General features: G+C 30.4%; 2 protein-coding genes across 4 annotated transcripts; both read left to right on the top strand.

The window, feature by feature from the left end:
• The first annotated feature begins 2,979 nt into the window (after nucleotides 1–2,979).
• On the top strand, nucleotides 2,980–6,290 carry LOC123267000. The gene is made up of 5 exons (XM_044731466.1): nucleotides 2,980–3,267; nucleotides 3,388–3,871; nucleotides 3,939–4,103; nucleotides 5,314–5,492; nucleotides 6,160–6,290. The coding sequence occupies exons 1-5, from the start codon at nucleotides 3,247–3,249 to the stop codon at nucleotides 6,238–6,240; spliced, it is 930 nt and encodes a 309-aa protein (XP_044587401.1). The 5' UTR covers nucleotides 2,980–3,246; the 3' UTR covers nucleotides 6,241–6,290.
• Nucleotides 6,291–8,873: 2,583 nt separating this feature from the next.
• On the top strand, nucleotides 8,874–19,837 carry LOC123267006 (DDB1- and CUL4-associated factor 11). Of its 3 annotated transcripts, XM_044731470.1 has the most exons (9): nucleotides 8,882–9,323; nucleotides 9,425–9,539; nucleotides 16,502–16,754; nucleotides 16,819–16,965; nucleotides 17,055–17,239; nucleotides 17,789–18,131; nucleotides 18,879–19,034; nucleotides 19,389–19,495; nucleotides 19,595–19,837. In XM_044731470.1, exons 1-9 carry the CDS (start codon nucleotides 9,259–9,261, stop codon nucleotides 19,703–19,705), a joined length of 1,482 nt encoding a protein of 493 aa, XP_044587405.1. In that variant the 5' UTR covers nucleotides 8,882–9,258; the 3' UTR covers nucleotides 19,706–19,837. The 3 variants fall into 3 exon arrangements, with proteins under 3 accessions (XP_044587406.1, XP_044587407.1, XP_044587405.1); XM_044731471.1 differs by lacking the exons at nucleotides 18,879–19,034; nucleotides 19,389–19,495; nucleotides 19,595–19,837 and adding an exon at nucleotides 18,660–18,833 and having other exon boundaries at nucleotides 8,874–9,323; nucleotides 17,789–18,158; XM_044731472.1 differs by lacking the exons at nucleotides 19,389–19,495; nucleotides 19,595–19,837 and having other exon boundaries at nucleotides 8,875–9,323; nucleotides 18,848–18,990.
• Nucleotides 19,838–21,102: the final 1,265 nt, after the last annotated feature.

The raw sequence follows: 21,102 nt of genomic DNA, 5'->3' as shown, positions 1-21,102 counted from the left end.
ACCGAGAGATCTGGGTTCGATTCCCAGTCTGGGCTGTCTGATTATTTTTTTCAATTACGGAAAAATTCCCACTGAGTAGGTCCCCCCTTTCCCCTATCCGTTCTTTCCCAACTCCCTTAAAAAAAAAATTTGCTTTGATATGGCTTTCTTAGACCAAGAATAATTTCTTAGCTCAAGAATTTATTCTCTTGACTCAAGAATGTCATTTTCTTCAAAATAGTATTCTTGGTTCAAGAGTTTGGCTCTTGAGTCAAGTCAATTTTTTCGCATTTTTTATTTCCTAAAAAGTTTTGAGACACATTTTTGAAACTAAGCCAAGCTACTCTTCGTTTCGTTCATTTTTCCTATAAAATTTACATCCTGAAATAGAGTTCGAATCTTGAGTCCATTAAAAATTCCTTATGATCGCTTGTGTCTGCAACCAGGGCACCTCCTACTGGAGAGTATAGGGTACGGGCGGGAAAGACGGAGAGGGCGGGTAAAACGAATAATCGTTCCAAAATCGCTGGTCGGTCGATAGAAAAATTTTAGACTGCAATCTATCAATCTATTATGTAATTAGACCTATTGTTTTTTATTGCAGTCTAAATTTTTCTATCGACCGACGAGCGAGTTTGGAACGATTATTCGTTTTACCCTCCCTCTCCGTCTTGCCCGCCCGTACCCTACTAATACAAGAAGTAATTCCTATTCGTAGTAAGACGGGATAATTAACATTTAGATTCAGATTTTACTCAAATCTAGACGGTGACTGGGCCAAACAGACTCCAAATTTGGATTCAGCGGGTCGAAAAACATGTCGGTAGGTGGGTCCGGTCGAAAGTACAAACAACTTTTTTTTTTCGTATGCCGGTGTAATAAATTTACCGTAAAAGTGAAATAATCCACAAATTTGCAATAAGCTTAACTTTAACCTCGAATAACTTTCGAAGGATTGAATTTATCAAAAAATGATAAGAGACCTTTTTTATTCAGCGTTCAATTTCCTATAAAAATATTGATTGTTCGTTCGATGAAGTTGGTTCAATCAAGAATAATAAAAATCCAAACTTTCTGGAAATTTTTTTTCCGTATTAATTAAACGAAAAATCGAAAAATTCAGTTCGCGATCTCTAAATATTGATATTAAGAGCTCAAATTTTAACTGAATTTTTATTGTGGTATCTTCGAACGAAATTTCAAGAACTTTTTGAAAAAAAAAATTACTTGATTTTTTTGGCACACCCTAATATATATACACCCTAATATATATACAAATTTGTGAAGTATATAATAATATATAAATATATAAAATTTATAAAAAATTCATGTGCGTATTCAAATGAAAGGTCTACGAATTGTACTCAGCATTAATTCACTCCCTATTCATTTTCGATTTTTTGCAGTGTATATCAATAGAAAAATTAACTAGATTTAAGGAATCATTCTGGTTTGTAATTTTTGAAAAAATTATTATTTTTTTTTTACATTCTACGAAAGTATATATGTTTATAAGTATTGTGTTAAAATTTCTAAGTTATCGGACCATTGTAACTATATTATTTTACGAAGTTTATGTGAATGATCGAGTAAAAGAAAATCAAATTTTCAAACAGGCTGAAGGGATTTCGTATGGTGCTGGTTGACTTTGTAAGATTTTTTTTTTTTATTAAAAACACTTTAAACCCGTTCATCTCAGAACTATGCTTTTCTGATTATCGTACATGATATCTCCGAAACCACTGACTCGATTTTAATGAAATTTAAACCATATATTCTACATAATAGTAGTTATGGCACGAACTACAACCAAATCAAAATTCTGATTTTAACTATTTTTTTAGGACTAAAAATTGGGAAAAAAGGCTCATTTTTAAGTTTTTTTGTTTTAATCTCAGTCATTTTGTTTTTTATCAATAAATATTAATCTTCGTAGTTCCTAACTGCCATAACTACTTATATATTGAAGGTATATAATTTTGGTTTTTGTGTTTTAGATGAGCCGTTATCAAGTTATCATGTACGTCAGCTACATATCAGCTTTTGGAGTAACTACGTTCACCCGCTGTTTATTCATACAAAAAAAAATAAAATAGAATAAAGTTATGTATTTTTTGTGTTATTTAAGAGTGTATGTGTTGAGCTGTATAAAGTTTATATCAATATCTATAATAGTTTCTGTGTTAAAAAATAAAGAATATTTGCTTTTTTTAGAGCGTCGGAACCAGAATAATCCCTTGAAAAAAAAATGTGGAATTTTTTAAATCATTTTTAGATTTTAACCAATAAGCAAAATAATTCTTCAAAATGATCTTCATGGTTCAAGAATTTTTTTCTCTTTAATCAAATAATTTCTATCATTAGTGTACAGATGTGCCGTTTTTTTAAATATATTATTTAAAATGCTATAATTTTGCAGAACAATCTGTAAGCTAGCAAAGAGTTTTCGATAAGATTAAAAAAATCAAGCTATTAAATATACTCAATAAATTACAAATCCATTACTATAGTAATAGATATATCATACATTTTGATTATTCTCAAATTATAATTAATTGAGTATTATTGATACTATAAATTATAATTAAAATATATAAATATAAAGTACTTACTTAAGAAACGTAGGTATAATAAGTTATTTTTCAGTCTTCAAAGAATCAAATGTCAGTTTTCAATGAAAATTTTTACAAATAACTAGTTTACTCGCAAACAACTCAAGTAATTTGTACATAAGATAATGGTATAAGAAAATTTTGAAACACTGATACAAAATCAAATTTTGCTCAGTGATTTTTTTTTAATTTTCTTTTCATTTATAAAACATGACATACTGTAAACCTTAAGATAAAAATGATAAAATAAACGTTTGTTGATATTACTCTAAGATAAAAACAAAAAATATTATATGATGTACGCAACTAAACATCAATATTTGATTAAATAAAGTAATTTTTAAAACGAAACGATACAAAACTTTCGTATTTTCAAAAAAATAAATATTGCGAATAAAGTAAATTCAACTTTTTACTGTCAGAATTATTTAAATTACACTGACTATTAACTTCACACTAAGGGTCGAAGACTTAAAAAGTTTCCTTGTTCGACGGTTAGTTGCCCCTCCTGAGTTCTTTAAAAATACACTTGGAGTGGGGCAAGGTAAGTTTGTAACCTTGAATTTTACTCTAACGTTCATTCACGACTCTGACGTCCTACTATTCAAGTTTTGTGAATCCAAGTTACATTGACTGGAAATTTCATTCAGTAAACATGGATCAACTAGTACCTATGGTAAGACTTATAGTTTCTATTGTACCCAAATCATTCATTCAATATTTTTTGTTTTCATTTCAGAACTCAAATTTAAATTTTATTGATATTAATTATTATAATTACTTATTACAATTTCAGATTTTAATCAGTATTTTATTAATATTTATAACTGATATTACGCCCGTTTTATCGTATGATGTTGACGAACATGCATATGTATTATACCGAAAAAGCGAATTAGACGAAATTCCAAAAAACCTCTCGAAAAATAACAATACTTGGATAAATGCTGCTATGTCTCTTCATGATGCACTTCAAGATGAAGATCACTACGAAATCATAGACATATTGATATTTAAAAATTTATTCCACCGTACATCTATTGCTGATGCATATTACAGCCAATTTCGAACACAATTAAAGCTTGATGTTAGATCAAAATTATTCAGAAGCTTTGGAAATCTAATGGCAGCGCTTTCAACGCCAGAATTGGAGTTTTTAATTGAGGAAATTCACTATGCTATTCATCAATATTCAGAAACGAATAAGAATATTTTTTTAGATATTTTCTGTCGTCGGAACTACATGGAGATCGATAAAATAAAAAATTCATATCCTTTGTGTAAGTTACTTTAAATTTTGCAGGATTTATATTTTATATTAAAAATTAACGATTTTTAATTATCCAGATTATGGAAATGAATTACCCGAAGATCTTCTAAATATACCTCCAGGAGACTTTCAATCTACACTAATCGATTTTACTGTAGGAGTACTGAGGACAGATGCGTTTTTGTCGTTTGGTTTTGGCAGTGGAAAACAATCTCCGTCAATTTATCCTCGTGATCCTTTATGTAAGTACAGAAATATTCTATAAAAAGATAAGATTTCACATTTTTAGGAAGATAAATTGTTTGAACGTAACAGAAAATTTGTAAATTGGATAGTTAATACTTTTAAAAATAAATATTCAGACCTTAAAAATTAAATTTAAAATGATAAAAAAAATTATTGTTCCGTTCTTATGCCTGTTCTATGAGCAAATTTTGATTTTTTTTTGCCTGCATGAATGTACTATGAATTTTCTACTCAAAGAGAAACAGAAAAAAAATTTTTTTTGGTATTTATAAATCTGTCAAGTTATAAATTTTTCAAAACCTGATTTTGATTCAACACGGAAAAAAGAAAAAGGTAAAAATTACATTATAAATGGTAATAAGTGTCACTTCAAATTTAAAACTAGAAAAATTGCAGTTCAAAATAACATTTTTAAAATTCCAACTTTGAATGTTAATTTTCACAGCTTTAAATGTAATATTGCAGGACTCATGATTCGTAGCATCAAAGAGTGCTTTACGATCGAAAAATTTTTTTACATTTTACAATGTACACTGAAAAAAAAATTAACTTAATTTGAGAGGAAAATTCTTGAACCAAGAAAATAATTTTGAAGAGGGTAATTGTCTTGAATCAAGACGAAAAATTCTTGAATCAAGTAAAATTTACTTGAACCAAGTAAAAATTTCTTAGTTTAAGAATTTTTTTACTCAAATCAAGAAGATGAAGTTCTTCAAAATTATATACTTGATTCAAGAACTTTTTTTTTTCTGTGTAATTCTTTCAAAATCTGTAAAAATTACAATCTGAAATTGTAATTTTTCAAGTTTTTTATATGAAGCGCCACGTTACATTATATGACATAATATTTCCCCTTTTTATTTCTTCCGTAAATACTCTAAATTTTTAAAAACTCAATCTGGTCTTCAAATTTTACCAGCCAAAATAGATAGCGAAGAAATGCCTCTTAGAAACATTAACCCAATATTATTAAATAAAATAGTGAATTGCCGACAATGTTCTTTTATTCTATCTTCCAACAAAAATATACTCTTGCTGGACATCAGGATTCAAAAAAGAAATGAAAAATTGATTTAAAATGAAATAAAAAATCAAAGAAAAACGAATCCTTTTACTGAATTCTAACTAATTCTTCTATTAAAAATTTAGTTAAAAATTTTTGTTAATTTCTTCTATTAAAAATTATATATTAATTCTTAATTATAGCACTATGCACTGAAGGCGTATATGACTATTATGCGAAGCGATTACATGAATCTTTACAACAAAAAGATCACCAAAGTACCACCAGACTGATGGTGATAACTGTGAATGAACATACACTTCATCACATTATTGAACGCTACAAAGGGCTTTACCACGTCTCACTTCGAACCCAAGTGCATGTAAGTTCTTCAACTTTACATTATTTTTATTTAATAACACTTAATTTTTTATAATTATTTTGGTTACTCTGAATAATTAATCACACTAATAGAAAGATTTATTATTATTTAATAAGCTTTATTAACAGTCAATAAACGATTTTTCAACATTAGATGATTCAATAAATATTTACTAACAGTTGAAATAAATCATTTATTTAATGTAATATATTAACAGTTAACAAATCTTTTATTAACTCACATTAAGTGAGTTTTAAAATTCTACTTTAATACATTTTATAAACCTATAAACTTCAAAAGATAATAGAATGCCAAAAGATAATACAATTCTATTGGATTGAGTAGACAAATAGTTTTCTTTAAAAAAATAGTGATAATTAAATAAATAACAAAATAACGATTGCAATAAAGTATAAATTTTTTTTTGCTGTGAGAACTATTAATGTATCAAGTCTTTATTGTGAGAAAATATGGCAGTAGTTTCTTATAAGTGGTCTTTAAATCGCACCGTAAACAAAACACATTTATTCAAACAAAATTTATTAACTGTTAATAAATATCCTTTTATTCTAAAAAAAATATCGATTAAAATTTTAACATTTTGTTATATTTAATAAATGAATCATTTTTATGATTCTATAATTTTTATTTTAACTTTTGTTTATAGCACCACACAGAAGGATACTTCCGTAAATCTCTATTAATTCTCATTGATGTTGTCAGCCGCACAGATTATCTTTTTAAATGATTTTTTTATTTAAAATCAAAAATTAAAAAATTATTATTTTTTTTGTACATATCTTTGAAATTTAATTAAATAAATAAACAATATGAAATTGAAAACACGGAACATGCATTGTTTTTATAAATATTACTGTCTAGTATACTAGAATATAATGACCCATGTGCACCTGTCGCGTCAAGATCCATTCATTCTTACCTAGGAAACTTCCGTCAAAGATTTGAAATCTCCTTTTTCAAAGAAAATGCTAGGTAGTTTACCTCAGGCAACCAAGGTCCCTTCCGGTCGTAAAACAATAATGATAAATTGAGTATTTTATTTTCATCTCATCTCTGATCTAGACTTACCTATCGCTAACTAAGATCTCAAATATTATTATTATTATCAATCATTTATGATGAGTATGAGTAATCAATAAAAAAATATCTTGACTTTACACTGACAAAAATCAATGAACTAAAAAAATTTTTTTGTCGTTTTCAAAAAATTTTAATGCCGTAAAAATCTTATAAACATAAACAACAAAGAAAAAAATACACAACTTAAAGCGTGAATTTTCTAGTCTAAGATCTTTTTCACCTGTAAAAAAAAAAAAAAAAAAAAAAAAAACAATTTTTGAAACTGTGTCACCCAGATCATGCTTTCCCAATAAATTAGCAGAAATTCGAAAAAAAAAAAAAAACAAAATCAAAGGAAAGTGGCAAAAATTTCAGGTCATTCCGAAATTTTAGTGAACGAATGCAGAGATAAAACGTGTAACTAAACGAATATTTATTTTCATATCTTTCCTTTTGAAGGTTGCCTTACTCTAATCATTTTTCAAAGCACCACAGGATATGTGAGAGTAAAAAAGGTATCCACTTTTTTCTGCTGATGCATTGGAGCGGATTCTTTGAAAACTCTCGTTCTTAGAAGAGTAGATTCTGAGGATTTGACATGTTTTTTTTTCTTTACGGATGTTTAACTGCACTTATTCCGGTAAAATGATTTTGTCATATTGAATGATAATTATTAACTGAATAAATTGTATTTGTCATATTATTAATAAACAGTGTTTAAAAAAAAAAACAGTTTCACAAATTTTTAGATTATCTTGAATGAAGCCGACTAATTTTTGAGTATCCAATCAATAAATTTTTATTAATTCAATAATTTTTATACTTGATTTAATACAATAATTAAATTCTTAAAAATTATTTTTTTCGTTCAAGGTTTATTTTTTCAATTTATTTCAATTTTTTTATCAATGTATAAATATGAAATTATGACCGCTCTTTCAACACTGCGAAACCAAAAGAACATTTTAGTTATTTTAAAAAATTTTTTTCAATCGTTTAATAAATTTATTATGAGCCAAAAAATTGATAAATTTTTTTAAAGCCAAACAAGTAGATCTTCATTTAAAAATGTAAAAAAACACGCTCTTTTAGTTACGAGAGTTAAAAAAATTTTTATTTTCAGTCAAAGGTGAGTAGAAACTTTTTTTTTTTTTTTCTTATTTTAAGCCTGAAAATGATTAGAAAAACATTGTTGAACGACCAAGATAAGATGCGGAAATTTTGGAATGAGCAACAAAAAAGGTTATAACAGCCAGTACTGCAGAGCGTGCGAAAGTGAACCTGAAACCTTGAACCATCTCATTTCCTGCAGGCAAGCTCTAAATTTATGCTCTGAAAATTCCATTCCGAGATTCAAACACTAATAGACGGAAAGTATAATGCAGATCTGGATGCACTTTGGAGAACACTCCTTAGAGGCCCACCAGTAAGTGCTATCTATGTCCTCTTTAAAAAAAATCAGCACGAAAGAAAACCAGCTGGTAGCTAAAAGAAATAACATCTAAACGAGTGTAGTAAGCAGTACAATCTAGATGACAAAGAAGACTGTGTTTTTATATTTCCTAAGAAAAATGTTAGATTATAAACAAATTATTATCCCTTATTGAGTTCTTGGTAATATATGAGATTTTCTATATAAACAAAAATGTAACAAAGTTGATTGAAAGTATACCATCTTCTGGTTTTGAGATTGAAAAAAAATTCTAAAAACGTGATTAAAAAAAATCTGCAATTGTATTATTGTTTACAACTACGAATTTAGTCACAAACTTCGTCTTGTTTTGAGCATACTACGGTGGTATTCATTCTGCGCCTTGTATTATCCTTCTGCAATTAAAAATTCATAAATGAATTCAAGTTAGCCTGAAAATTATTATCAAAAAAATAAAATAAAAAGTTTATGACACCAAATTCCTTATTTTATGACACTGAAAGAAGCAGATACGTGACGACTTTTTGATTTTTCTTAAAAAATAAACTACACGGAAAGAAAATTGAAGATATTTTTACTATTTTTCATCTAAAGATGAAATTTTTTAAATAAATTTTTCTTGCTATAATTTACTTGCTTAAAAAATTTTGAAAATTATTAGATGTTTCTCAATTTCGGGATCTTTGTTCTTTAGAATTAGGCGCGAAATTTCAAATTTCAAGTGTAAAAAATTAAATCGTCAAGTTAGCATACGTTAAAAAAATTTACGCAACTGATGGTAAGGTAGATATTTACATTTCTCTCATAAAATTACCAGTTGTGTACTTTTTGTTTTTTTTTTTTGCAAATACGTCATACGTCCATAGTAATAAGTCAGTAGTTATCAGCTGGTACTTCTTGTTTATTATCATATCAACGTCAAGTGAAAAAAGAATTAAAAATTTTATTTTATCGCGGTGTTCTTAGACAATAATATTCAATCGGTTTTGTACTAATATACATTTTATTCATTCTACTATTTTATTCGTACTACATAGATTAGTTCATTAAAAATATAATAATTACATACTTGAAAACTTGATAAACATAAATAATAATTAAATATAAGTACTTGCATAAAAATTTAATAATAAACATTTATCATCACGTGTTAGTGTATAACATTAATGTACGAGCATGTCGCAATAGTTAATGATAATTGTCAACGCTCAAGTATCTAGATTATATTAACAACATTATTTTGCCTGTCATTGAATGATGGATTTAACATCTAGACCACACATGAGTATATTGAGGACATTACAGTTACTTATACAAAGGTCAATATTTTTTTTTCAATCATTTATTTTATATCAATGAATTACATTCGTTTATTATTTTATGCTCATAATAATGATAATTATTTTATTTTTATTTTCAGAGGGGGTTGGGATAGAACCGGAATTGATGATATTCAGCGCGATGAGGCATCAGCAACATCTTCCAATGCTTTACCTAAAATAGCTGCAACTCCGTTGAGTACAACAACTCTTGAAGTAAATTTACAATTGTTCTTCAATATTTCTACTCATATTTTCTGTTAATACAGTTTTCCGATTATTGTCAAATTAATTTTATGACAATTAAGATAATTATAAAAAAATTCCACTTCTAGAAATTCGAAAGAATTAAAAGTGCAAATTATTAGAAATTATTTGTTTTTTATAACCGCTTTATAATAAAAATAAAAAATTTTCAGATGTCTGCTGATTTCAGCATCATGTTTTCCGTCAAATGTTATTATTAAATAATACTGAAATCATCAGACATCTGAAAATTTTTTTACTCTTACTACAAATCGATTGTAAAAAAAAATATATTTTTTAAATTTGCACTTGTAGATTCTTCCAAATTTCTAAATGTGGAATTTTTTTATCAAAAGTTTTCATAATACAGTTATTGTAAAAATAAAAAATTAGACAGATGTCATGATACTGAAATTGAGAGATATCTGATAATTTTTAGAACTTTTTAACTTCCCGCTAAGAAAATTGAAAATTTTCAAAAATCGGGAAGTTAATGTTTTCACCCCGTTTTTCGAAAATCGAGTTTTCATCAGATCTCGGCGTTTTGATGTCCTAGGAAGCTTTCCTGACTATTTCCGCGGTGATGTCACCTTGTCTGTATGTGTGTGTGTGTGTGTGTGTGTGTGTGTGTATGTATGTATGTATGTATGTAAATCTCTCATAACTTTTGAACCGATAATCCGATTCAATCGAAATAAGCGGCATTCTGAAGAGTTCCTTTGCCCCTAGAATTTTGATACTAATTTACAGAATTTGAGTAGATCAATTTTGAGAAATCTCAAAAATAAAATTTCCAAAAATTCGTTTTTTTGAAATATCTTTCAAACGACTGAGCTGATCAATCCCAAAAACTAATCAGCTCTTAACTTCAAAAAACCACGTCGATTGCCACCAGTCCGGTCAAAATCGGTTGATTTGTTCGTGAGATCGTTGTCGAAAAAAATTGAAAAAAATGTTTTTTTCATCATTTCTATGAAATTTTTAGCCTGACCAGTTTACTCTTAAAAATTTTTTAAAGAACTCAAAAAACTTTGTTGAATGCCGTAAACCGTGAGACAATCTGTTAATTCATTCAAAAGTTATTGCGGTTTGATAATTCAAAAAATAGTGTTCTATAAAACTTCCATTAGCCTTTTGAGCTCGAAGAGCTCAAAAGCACAGAACAGCGATTTATTTGAGCTCGGAGAGCTCAAAATTACACAAAAATTATATTTTTGAACTCGAAGAGCTTAAAAAATAAGTGAATTGTTGAGCACTTAGTTATGGAGGTAGCGGGAAGTTGCAGGGATGGTCTTTAGGGTCAACCGTTTTCCTAATTTTTTAACAAACAAATTATAGCAAGAAAATTTTATTTAAAAACTTCATCTTTAGAAGCTCTGAAAAATTATAAATAAGATTGTTATAAATAATTTTCTATGCTTAGTTTATTTTTCAAGAAAAATCAAAAAATTGTCAAGCGTCTGCTAACTTCAGTCTCATCAGATGTCTGTTAATTTCAGTATTATTATTATTATGTTATTAAATGCTCAGGGGGGTTGTCCCCGGAGTCCGATTCTCCGAGGGCCCAGCCTGAGCTCCATCCATTACTGCTGGACCACTCTGCACAACAAGGCGGTTAGTGATCACAGCAGGCCAAAGTCATTTTCCTAAGTAGACGGAGGCAACCTAGTATGACAGCCTTCTGCATCCTGACCGCCAAGAATTCAGCTTTTGATGAGCAAGCTGGAACTCTGGCAAGTGAGGATACAAAAGACTGTTTCATCCCTCCGAGGACGCCAACAATCAGGACGACGAGCTTGACACGGTAACCTGGGTAAAGTTTGCCAATTTCAAACAGGAGATCCTGATATATCTGTCTTTTGTGCTCTTCTTTGGCTGAGATGTTGTATTCAGCCGGGGCCGAGAACTCAATGACATAAATGTCACGAGTAGCCTTGTCGAAGAGCACAATATCAGGTTTGTTGTGATCTATCCGCCGAGTTGTTGCAAACGGCATGTTCCAATAAATTTTGCAACTGTCATTCTCAACAACCTGGGGAATATCTCCTGGCAGATAAGGCAGCACCGGTGTCACGTCAATACCGTAGCGGTGACGAAGATAGTAGTACAGTACTCTCAGGGCAGCATTGTGACGCTGGATGTATGCACCTCTCGCCAGCACAGGACATGCTGACAAAATGTGCATAAGCGTCTCCGGATGTTGTTTACACGCCCTGCAGGTCGTGTCCGGGAGCTGCACCTGGAGCACCTTGCTACGGTACTCTAGAGTGTTAATGACACCATCTTGGCAAGCAAATATGAACCCTTCAGTCTCGGACATCAGGCCAGCTGACTTTAAGAAGGAAAACGTCAGCTGGGTGGACAAGCCATGATCACGCACGTGTTTGAAGAACACGCTGTGCATAGACTTGTCCATCAGTTTGCCTAGGAGTAGTTTTTCCTCGGCGTTCCTGATGGCGCTCTTGAATTCCTCCTTTCGGAGTTCCAGAAGAGCGTTTATTTCTCCAAGACCAAGGGTGCTTGCCGCATATATTGCTGCCTTATATAAGAACGACCCCTTATGCGCATTCTCATGTTTATGAACAATTTGCATAAGAAAGTCATCCTCATCTGCAGTGAAATTGACAACTTCGTGTGTTAAACCCAGGACTAAACGATCGTGAAGCCGCTCCAAGCTCTGCAAACCTCTCCCACCGATCGACCGGGAGAGGTATAATCTGGCGACTGATGAATTGGGGTGCATGCTCCGGTTCATGTTGATAGTCTTACGGGTTCTGATGTCGAGATCTCGCAGATCCTTTCGGGCCCATTTTAAGACACCGAAAGAGTATAGTAAGACTGGGACAGCGAGCGTGTTAGTAGCGGAGACTTTATTATTATTATTATTATTATTATTATTATTATTATTATTATTATTATCATCATCATCATCATCATCATCATCATTATTATAGTCTTAATGTAATATAAATTGCTATGTCTTGGGAGGAAGTTCAGTTTTCGTTTAAGTAATTAACACAAATTTTTCTGCCTAAACTTTAGTCACCTTTGATTGTTTATTTGATATTACAAAGTTACACTTCAACTTAGCAAATTTATTATTCACTGTTAAATTCTATTACTGATACTGTAGATCGATAATGATAATTATCCTGTTTATTCTTTAATTGATTTTATAACATAATTTAAAATAGGATTTTCTACTGCAATTTCGTAGCGTATTATCGGCTGTATTCTATGATACGAATTTAATAGAATTCTCAATTACAATAATTGTCTAATTTCTTAGTTTTATTCTGTGACTGACTAAAAGTAGTTAAATGAATCCACTATAGTGTGGATTTAAATATTATTACGCTATGAGAAAAACTAGGAGATAAGAAGTAATACTCTGCCCAAATGCAAACGTAAGAACATCGCTGTTAGCAATTTTAAAAAATACCGTATAATAATGTATGGTGATGTGCAAAGTTTAATATAATGTAATTTCAGGTACTCTCATATTTTATGATTAAACAAAATAATCGAAAACAATTTAATTTAAATGAAGTACATTGCATTAGTGAATACTTTATATAAATGAAGTTATAATGAAGCTTCTTTTAATAAAAGTTAGATCATTACTCATTACTATCATTATTACACTATACTGAGGTGTCATAAAAAATTTATTTGATTAACAATGACTGTAAAAGTTAAAGATATACACTAATTTTTTATGACACTGAAGTTAGCAGACGTCTAAAAATTTTTTATTTTTTTTATTAATTAAATTACAACTAAAAAAATATTTATAAAAAATTGCACTTATAGTTTTTCAAGTAGTTACATGTGAAATTTTTCTTTTAATTCTTTAATTGAAATTTTTTCAATAAAAAATTTCTAAAAATTTTTAAATATCGGCTAACTTCATTTTCATAATTTTTTATTGTATTTTTGGAATTAAATTTGTGAAACATGATTTTTTTTACAACTTGACAAATAAAACTTATTTTTTTTAAGTGGAAACAAAATTTCAAGTGATGCTAAGAAATATGTTAAAGTTATAAAAAAACTTTGTGAAAAAATGAGGAATTTGTTTTTGCAAAAGACTATTGAGTCTCGTCCATTTATGACATCACGCAAAATTTTAACTTTTTGGACCCCCTTTCCTCTTTTGTTTCATTTTTCCCAATTTTTTTAACATTTGAAATTAAAAAAAAAATTTTTTAAATGTACAAATTCCTTAGAAAAAAAAAAAAAAACTTCATCTCCAGGAATTTTGATGAATCAACCGTAGCAATATTTCACACAATATTAGTAAAATCATCGAAATTTTTTTTTCAGCTTCAGTTTTAAAATTTATAGTCCCCTTCCCCTTATAGTCACCTTCTTTAAATGTTCACAAATTCATAACAATTATTTCAAAACTCCTTAAATACGTATCAGTTTTTTACAATAAAAATTATTTTAAAAATCTCAGCAGTATTTATAATTTTAGCTGCAACATCCTGGTCGAAGCACTATTATGACTAGGGCCGAGAATTTAGTTTTTTTAAAAGAGAGAGACAGAAGATAGGTGTAGCCAAGCGTTCTGATTGGTCATAATAAATTAATTGTTTTTTGTTTTTCGCAATCAAGTGAAGACAGCAGCTTGAAGAAAAATAAAAATTAGATTGCTAATCCAACATGAAAATATGAAAAATATGTCAAAAAAAACAGGTTGGTTTTCAGATGTAAAGGTGCTTGTAAACAAATACAAGTCTGTACTGCTCAGATAAATAAAGAAGAGAATTTGAAGCACAGTGTTGTGACTAAAATGTTTAATGAAATTAATTTAAAGAGAACAGTAAACAAGCTGGCGATTTCGCTCAAGATCGCGTAAAGGAATTGCTCCCGGTCTCACTGGTAATTTTCCTGGGGATCGCACTGACGGTCTTTTTGAAGATCTCACTGGAGGTCTCGCTAGAACTCTTGCCGATGGTCTTGCTGGAAATCACGCTGACGGTCTTTTTAGAGGTCTCGCTGAAGGTATCGCTAAAGATCTTGCTGGAGATCGAGCTGATGGTATTGCTAGGAGTTTCGCTGGTAATTTTGATGGTGATCACGGTGATGGTATCGCTGGAGATCACGCTGACGGTCTCGCTGGAGATCACGCTGACGGTCTTTCTGGAGGTCTCGATGGAGATCACGCCAACGGTCTTTCTAAAGGTCTCGCTAAAACTCTTGCTGACGGTCTCGCTGATGGCCTCGCTGGAGATCACGCTGACGATCTTTCTGGAGGTCACGCTGATGATTACGCTGACGATCTTTCTGAAGATCACGCTGCCGGTCACGCTGATAATTTTGTTAGCGATCACGGCGATGGTATCGCTGGAGATCACGCTGACAATCTTTCTGGAGGTCTCGCTGGAGATCACGCTGACGGTTTTTCTAAAGGTCTCGCTGGTGACCACGCTGACGGTTTTTTTGGGAGTCTCGCTAGAGATCACGCTCACGATCTCGCTGGAGATCACGCTGACGATCTTTCTAGAGGTCTCGCTGGTGATCACGCTGACTGTCTTTCTGGAAGTCTCGTTGGAGATAACGCTGACGATCTTGCTGGAATCACGCTGACGATCTTTCTGGTAGTCTCGCTGGAAATCACCAGCGAGACCTCCATAAAGATCGTCAGTGTGATCTCCAGCGAGATCGTCAGCGCGATCTCCAGCGAGATCGTCAGCGCGATCTCCAGCGAGATCGTCAGCGCGATCTCCAGCGAGATCGTCAGCGCGATCTCCAGTGAGATCGTCAGCGTGATCTCCAGAAAGACCGTCAGTGTGATCTTTAGAAAGACCGTCAGTGTAATCTCCAGCGAGACCGTCAGCGTGATCTCCAGCGTGACCGTCAGCGCGATCGCCAGCAAAATCACCAAGCGAGACCGGCAGCAATACCATTAGCACAACTTCCAGCAAAACGACCTCCAGTGAGACCGTCAGCGAGACCTCTAGAATAACCGTCAGCGTGATCTCCAGCGAGACTGTCAGCAAGAGTTCTAGCGAGACCTTTAAAAAGAACGTCAGTGCGATCTCCAGCAAAATTACCAGTGAGACCGGGAGCAATTCCTTTACGCGATCTTCAGCGAAATTGCCAGCTTGTCACTGTTCACTTTAAATTAATTTTATCAAACATTTTAGTCCCAACACTGTGCTTCAAATTCTCTTCTTTATTTATCTGAGCAGTACAGACTTGTATTTGTTTACAAGCACCTTTACATCTGAAAACCAACCTGTTTTTTTTTGACATATTTTTCATATTTTCATGTTGGATTAGCAATCTAATTTTTATTTTTTCTTCAAGCTGCTGTCTTCACTTGATTGCGAAAAACAAAAAACAATTAATTTATTATGACCAATCAGAACGCTTGGCTACACCTATCTTCTGTCTCTCTCTTTTAAAAAAACTAAATTCTCGGCCCTAATTATGACGTTTTGGAAATTTCATTATTTCCAATAAACGTCTTTAATTTATTTTCATCTTAGGTTGGCTTCATTAAGGTGTGAATAAACCCTAGGTGGGCCCGTCGCACGGCTCTCTCCTAATTTTAACTTAATTTTGAAGAAGGATTTCAGTAAAATAAAACACATTAAATTCAACAAACTAAATGTACTGCAAACTTAATAATTTTGGTGGAGTCAGTCCGTCTCCGGAGAAATCATTGAAGTCTACCTCTCACGATGTTTAGACTAGAAGCCGGCGACTCTCTTATCAAAAGCGATTTCCGATACTTTGCTGATAATGAATTTTATTCATCACCAGCGAAGCATTTATTATTCACTACCGACCTCAATTTTAAATAATTATTTAATCAGGAAAACCGTATTAGAAAAGAAACTCTAATAAATTTAATCACTTAATATCTACTGAAAGTTTAATCAAATAATTAAATAACGATTACTGTTTTATGTCAACAGAACAATGAAATAAATTTATCAACAAAGCGTGCAAGCGGTTTTATTGATCCAGAAGTTGAACGTGTTAATAACAAATCAGTAACATGTATGATACAAAAACGTGAAATAGGTCCTACATTTAATGCAGGTCAAAAATGCCGAATAAATAATCATTTTTTACCTAATCGTATGATACCTGTAGCTAAATACAAAAGCCGCGCATTTTGTGGGTCATATTCTTCTGATGGGAAACTTCTTGTTACCGCCAGTCAAGGTAAGCCTATTTATTTAATAAACTAATTATCACGTAGATTTAATAATCTATTCTTTGTTTACAGATAATTTACTGCGAATTTACAATACCCAAGACGGGGAATTCCATGAATACAAAAAAATATTTGCGCAAAATGTGTCTTGGAGCATATTAGATACTGCGTTCAGTCCAGATGGGAATTATATCGCTTATTCAAGTTGGTCTGACGCTTGTAAGTAATTAGCTTATTAAAAATAATTGACATCTTGATTAGATTGATTACTACTATACTATTATTATTACTTTGTAATGTGTTTACAGTGTATCTTTGTTCAATTTATGGTGATTCAACTATTCAAGAAGCTTTGCCGTTAGCTCCATCAGACTTGGGAAGATTTTGTGTTTTTTCGTTAGTTTTTTCCTGCGATGGGAAAGAAATTCTTGGTGCTGCTAACGATGGTTGTCTTTATTGTTACGATCGCGAGTGTCATCAACCAGCCATAAAAGTATGTTCTTTTTTTTTTTTTTTTTTTTTTTTTAAAATAGAAATTATAAAAATTTTAGAGCTGATAATTATGAAATTATTGACGGTATTGAAAATACTTTAATTTTAAATGAAATGAACTTTTATTGTTAAAAACTGACTTTTAATTAAAACAGTGTAATAATTTACTAAAAATTTTGAAGACGAAAAAATTTGAATAGTCTAATTCTAAATTATTAATAATTTCGGAGCGTCGTCAAGCTAGCAGCGGCAAGATCCATCTTGGACGGATATTATTATTGATTTCTCGGAATTTAAACAAGCAACAACATTCTCAATGGAGCAACTAATTAGCAACAAAAAAGCAACAAATTTAGCACCAAAAATAAATTTTGTTGCTTGAATAATAAGTCAATGCATGATGGACGAGTCCATGCTAGCTTGATAGACCTTAATTTCGGAATAGTTGAACTTCTATAACTTTTAAACAAAATTTCTTATAAATTATAATAAATCAATGAATTTAATCTAATTCTAAATATGAAAACTAATTAATTAACATTTATTGTAGATTAAAGGTCACACAGATGACGTTAACGCTGTTGCATTTGCTGATAACACTTCGCAAATTTTATATAGCGGTGGAGATGATGGACTGTGCAAAGTTTGGGACAGACGAACGTTAAACGAAGCAAATCCTCATCCGGTAGGTGTACTCGCTGGACACATGGACGGAATAACTTTCATTGATCCTCGTGGTGACGGCCGTTATTTGCTAACAAATAGCAAAGATCAGTCAATAAAATTGTGGGATGTCCGTGCATTCTCGAGTAAAGAGGCCGAAGTTAATACCCGGAAAGCTGTTGCTAATCAAGACTGGGATTATCGATGGCACACCCACGTACCCAAGCAACGTAATTCATTTCTTATAAATAATTTACTTAACCCGTTGAGGTCACACTTCTTAAAAATAACGTAGTGGTCATACTGGGTCTAATTGACCCCATGCACGGAAAAAATTGATGCTACTTGCGTTCTTGTCAATATTTTTACTCGAGCCGTACATTAGAGTAATTCTTAACACTTCCGTTGAATAACTCAATTTTTTTTTAATTTTTTAACTATAAAAAAAAATACGAGAAAGTCAAATTTCGAAAAATTTGACTTTTTTTACTAAAAACTTCATTTTTTAAGATAAATGAAAATGACCTCCGAAGTTTTACTCCGGATATCGCATACATTGAAAAAAAAAGTGGTGTCATGTCGAGCTTTTCAAAAACTATATTGATTTGTGCAATTAAAATCGTAAATTTCCATGAATCTCAAAAAATCTTCAAACAATAATAGATGGTACCACAGATACCATTTTGAATGATATTTTCGAAGCAAGAGCAACTCAAAAATTGTCTTGGGTCATTTAGACCCATAATGACCTCAACGGGTTAAATTTAAATCTAAAAGTTGGTTTCTCTTAAAAGTACAGTCTTCAGTAACTATGCTTGCAATATATTATTTAGGTCGTTTTTCTACTTAGCATGAATGCTTTACTTTAAATAATTAACAGAGAACCATGAACCTTGAAATAATCACCAACTTCTTGACTAATAACATGTTCAGTATTTCGTTTTAGATTTTTTTTTATTACTTATGTTACAAAATAGTTTACACGTCAACGTCATTATTGGAAGGCGATACGAGTATTATGACATATAGAGGACACATGGTTGTACAAACGTTGATTCGTTGTCATTTTTCACCGGCTGCAACCACTGGGCAAAGATATATCTATACTGGTTGTGGACACGGTAGAATTGTCAGTAAGTATTTATTAAATTTTATTTCTGCTGAATAATTTATTAATTAAAATTACTTCGGATTAGTCTATTAAATATTTGCTGCATCAATTGATTGATCAAGTGAAATTGAAACCTTAAGTATGTTATTATCTCATGAAAATAATTGAATAGTATTAACGTATTGCTTCAAAGCCAACAACCTGAAATTTCACATAATATTTATAATAAAGTTATTAAGTATCGCGTGATTATCAACGTCAATGTCTACATTTCGCAATGACTTTGATGAAAATCTAGTTCATTCAAAATTTAATAATTATTATTACTATTACGATTGTATTTATATAATTTTAATAATTGTCTTTTCTTTTTTAGTTTATGATCTTTTGACGGGTAATATTGTAAGAACACTTGAAGGACATGAAGGATGTGTTAGAGATGTCAGTTGGCATCCGTATCATCAAGAAATAATATCAGCGTCTGTAAGTTTTATTATTTATTTATTTATTTATTTAAAAAATGCTTATTTATAGGCTTTGATTATTTTATCAACTTTAATAATGAATACTTTTCTGTTACAGTGGGATGGAGTAATAGGTTGTTGGCGTTATTCTTCACAGGATTCATGTCCAGGTACTGGAGATTCTGAATGGAGTGATTCCTGCGATCAAAACTGGAGAAGTCCCGATTGATTGTTAATTTAAAATTTTTTACTTTTATTTTCATGGGAATGGATAAGTTTTAAAGGCCTGCTTACAAATTTTTACTATTATTATTATCGTCTTATAAAAAAAACAATTATGTTTTTATTAGATATTGCTTGAAATATACATTATTATTTTTAATGATAGTTAATTTTTTATCCATAGTGAATTATTAATTAATATAATCTAATTATAAAATTAAGTGATCAAAAAACAACAGAAGTTGAGCTACTTAGTACGAAGCCTCACAAAAAATTGTCCCAATTCGTTTAACCTTAGTGAATTAAATTTCGCTTTGAAACCTTATTTAGTATTACGTATAGTATTTCTTTTTTTAGATATAACTTTTGCTTATAAAGTTATCAAGTCATAAAATGTGTCGAACAATTTTGATGAAAACAATAATTATCACCTTATTATAAAATTTTATTCACCGGTTAATTATATTACCGTAATGACAAGTTAATAAGTACCTAGATTAAATCATATTTAATTTTTAATAATATAAATATAAATTTATTTATTTATTATTATTATTATAAATATAAATTTATTTATTAAAAAAATTACAGTGTGGAATATTAATCTTTAGTTGATCAAGTAACTAATTTTTATTTATCATTAATTATCATCATCATCATCATCACTTTGAGTATATGTCCCTAATTAACCTGTATAATATCAACATAATTATGCCAATGTCCTTATAAATTACTAAATGTAAATACCTCATATTAATTACATTAAATTTAACATATATTTTATGAGATATTTCTGCAACTACTAAATATGGCCAATCACGTACAATTATCTCCAAGGTAGCCTATGTGATATACGCACAATTCTAACATATGCATTCTCTCTCTTCACTTGGATAAATTTTTCCATGCGAATTGTGAAATGTTGACGTTAAAAAGAAAATTTTATTGAGCCAAATAATTTCTTACCGTAGTTTTGAATACTTCTAACTTAATGAATATATTAATAATATTAAGTGATGACTATTAATGATATTTATAATTTATGCTGATGATTTTACAGCTGTTCAATGGTATTTATCATTGCGCTTAAATAACAAATTACTTATACTATATAATTAGTTATTTACATTTGATTTTATTTATTTTTGTTCAATATTTCTTCATGCGATTCATTAAAAGTTATTGCTCTACTAAATAACTATTAATTAATTCAATAATTGCAAACGAACATTATATTTTATGATTCAATTTCACCGTTAACTTAGTTAATTCATGATATCTATCTCAATTTGATCTCTTCGGACTTATACTATTGCAAAAACTCTTGACGCAATTTTAGAAAAATTTTATGTAGTGAAAGATTAATAAAGTATTTTGCATAGCTTTCAATCGTTTTATGTCCGT

This window comes from Cotesia glomerata, linkage group LG6, assembly GCF_020080835.1.
Source record: "Cotesia glomerata isolate CgM1 linkage group LG6, MPM_Cglom_v2.3, whole genome shotgun sequence".
Lineage (NCBI taxonomy): Eukaryota > Metazoa > Arthropoda > Insecta > Hymenoptera > Braconidae > Cotesia > Cotesia glomerata.
This window is presented reverse-complemented; position numbering and strand designations above follow the sequence as displayed.

Coding starts and splice junctions, on each gene's coding strand:
- LOC123267006 (XM_044731470.1), top strand. CDS start 9,259: ATGATGGATTTAACATCTAGACCACACATGAGTATATTGAGGACATTA. Junction 17,240..17,788: donor GTCATCAACCAGCCATAAAA/GTATGTTCTTTT, acceptor CATTTATTGTAG/ATTAAAGGTCACACAGATGA. Junction 19,035..19,388: donor TGGACACGGTAGAATTGTCA/GTAAGTATTTAT, acceptor TTTCTTTTTTAG/TTTATGATCTTTTGACGGGT.
- LOC123267000 (XM_044731466.1), top strand. CDS start 3,247: ATGGATCAACTAGTACCTATG. Junction 3,268..3,387: donor TGGATCAACTAGTACCTATG/GTAAGACTTATA, acceptor TTACAATTTCAG/ATTTTAATCAGTATTTTATT. Junction 3,872..3,938: donor AAAAAATTCATATCCTTTGT/GTAAGTTACTTT, acceptor TTAATTATCCAG/ATTATGGAAATGAATTACCC.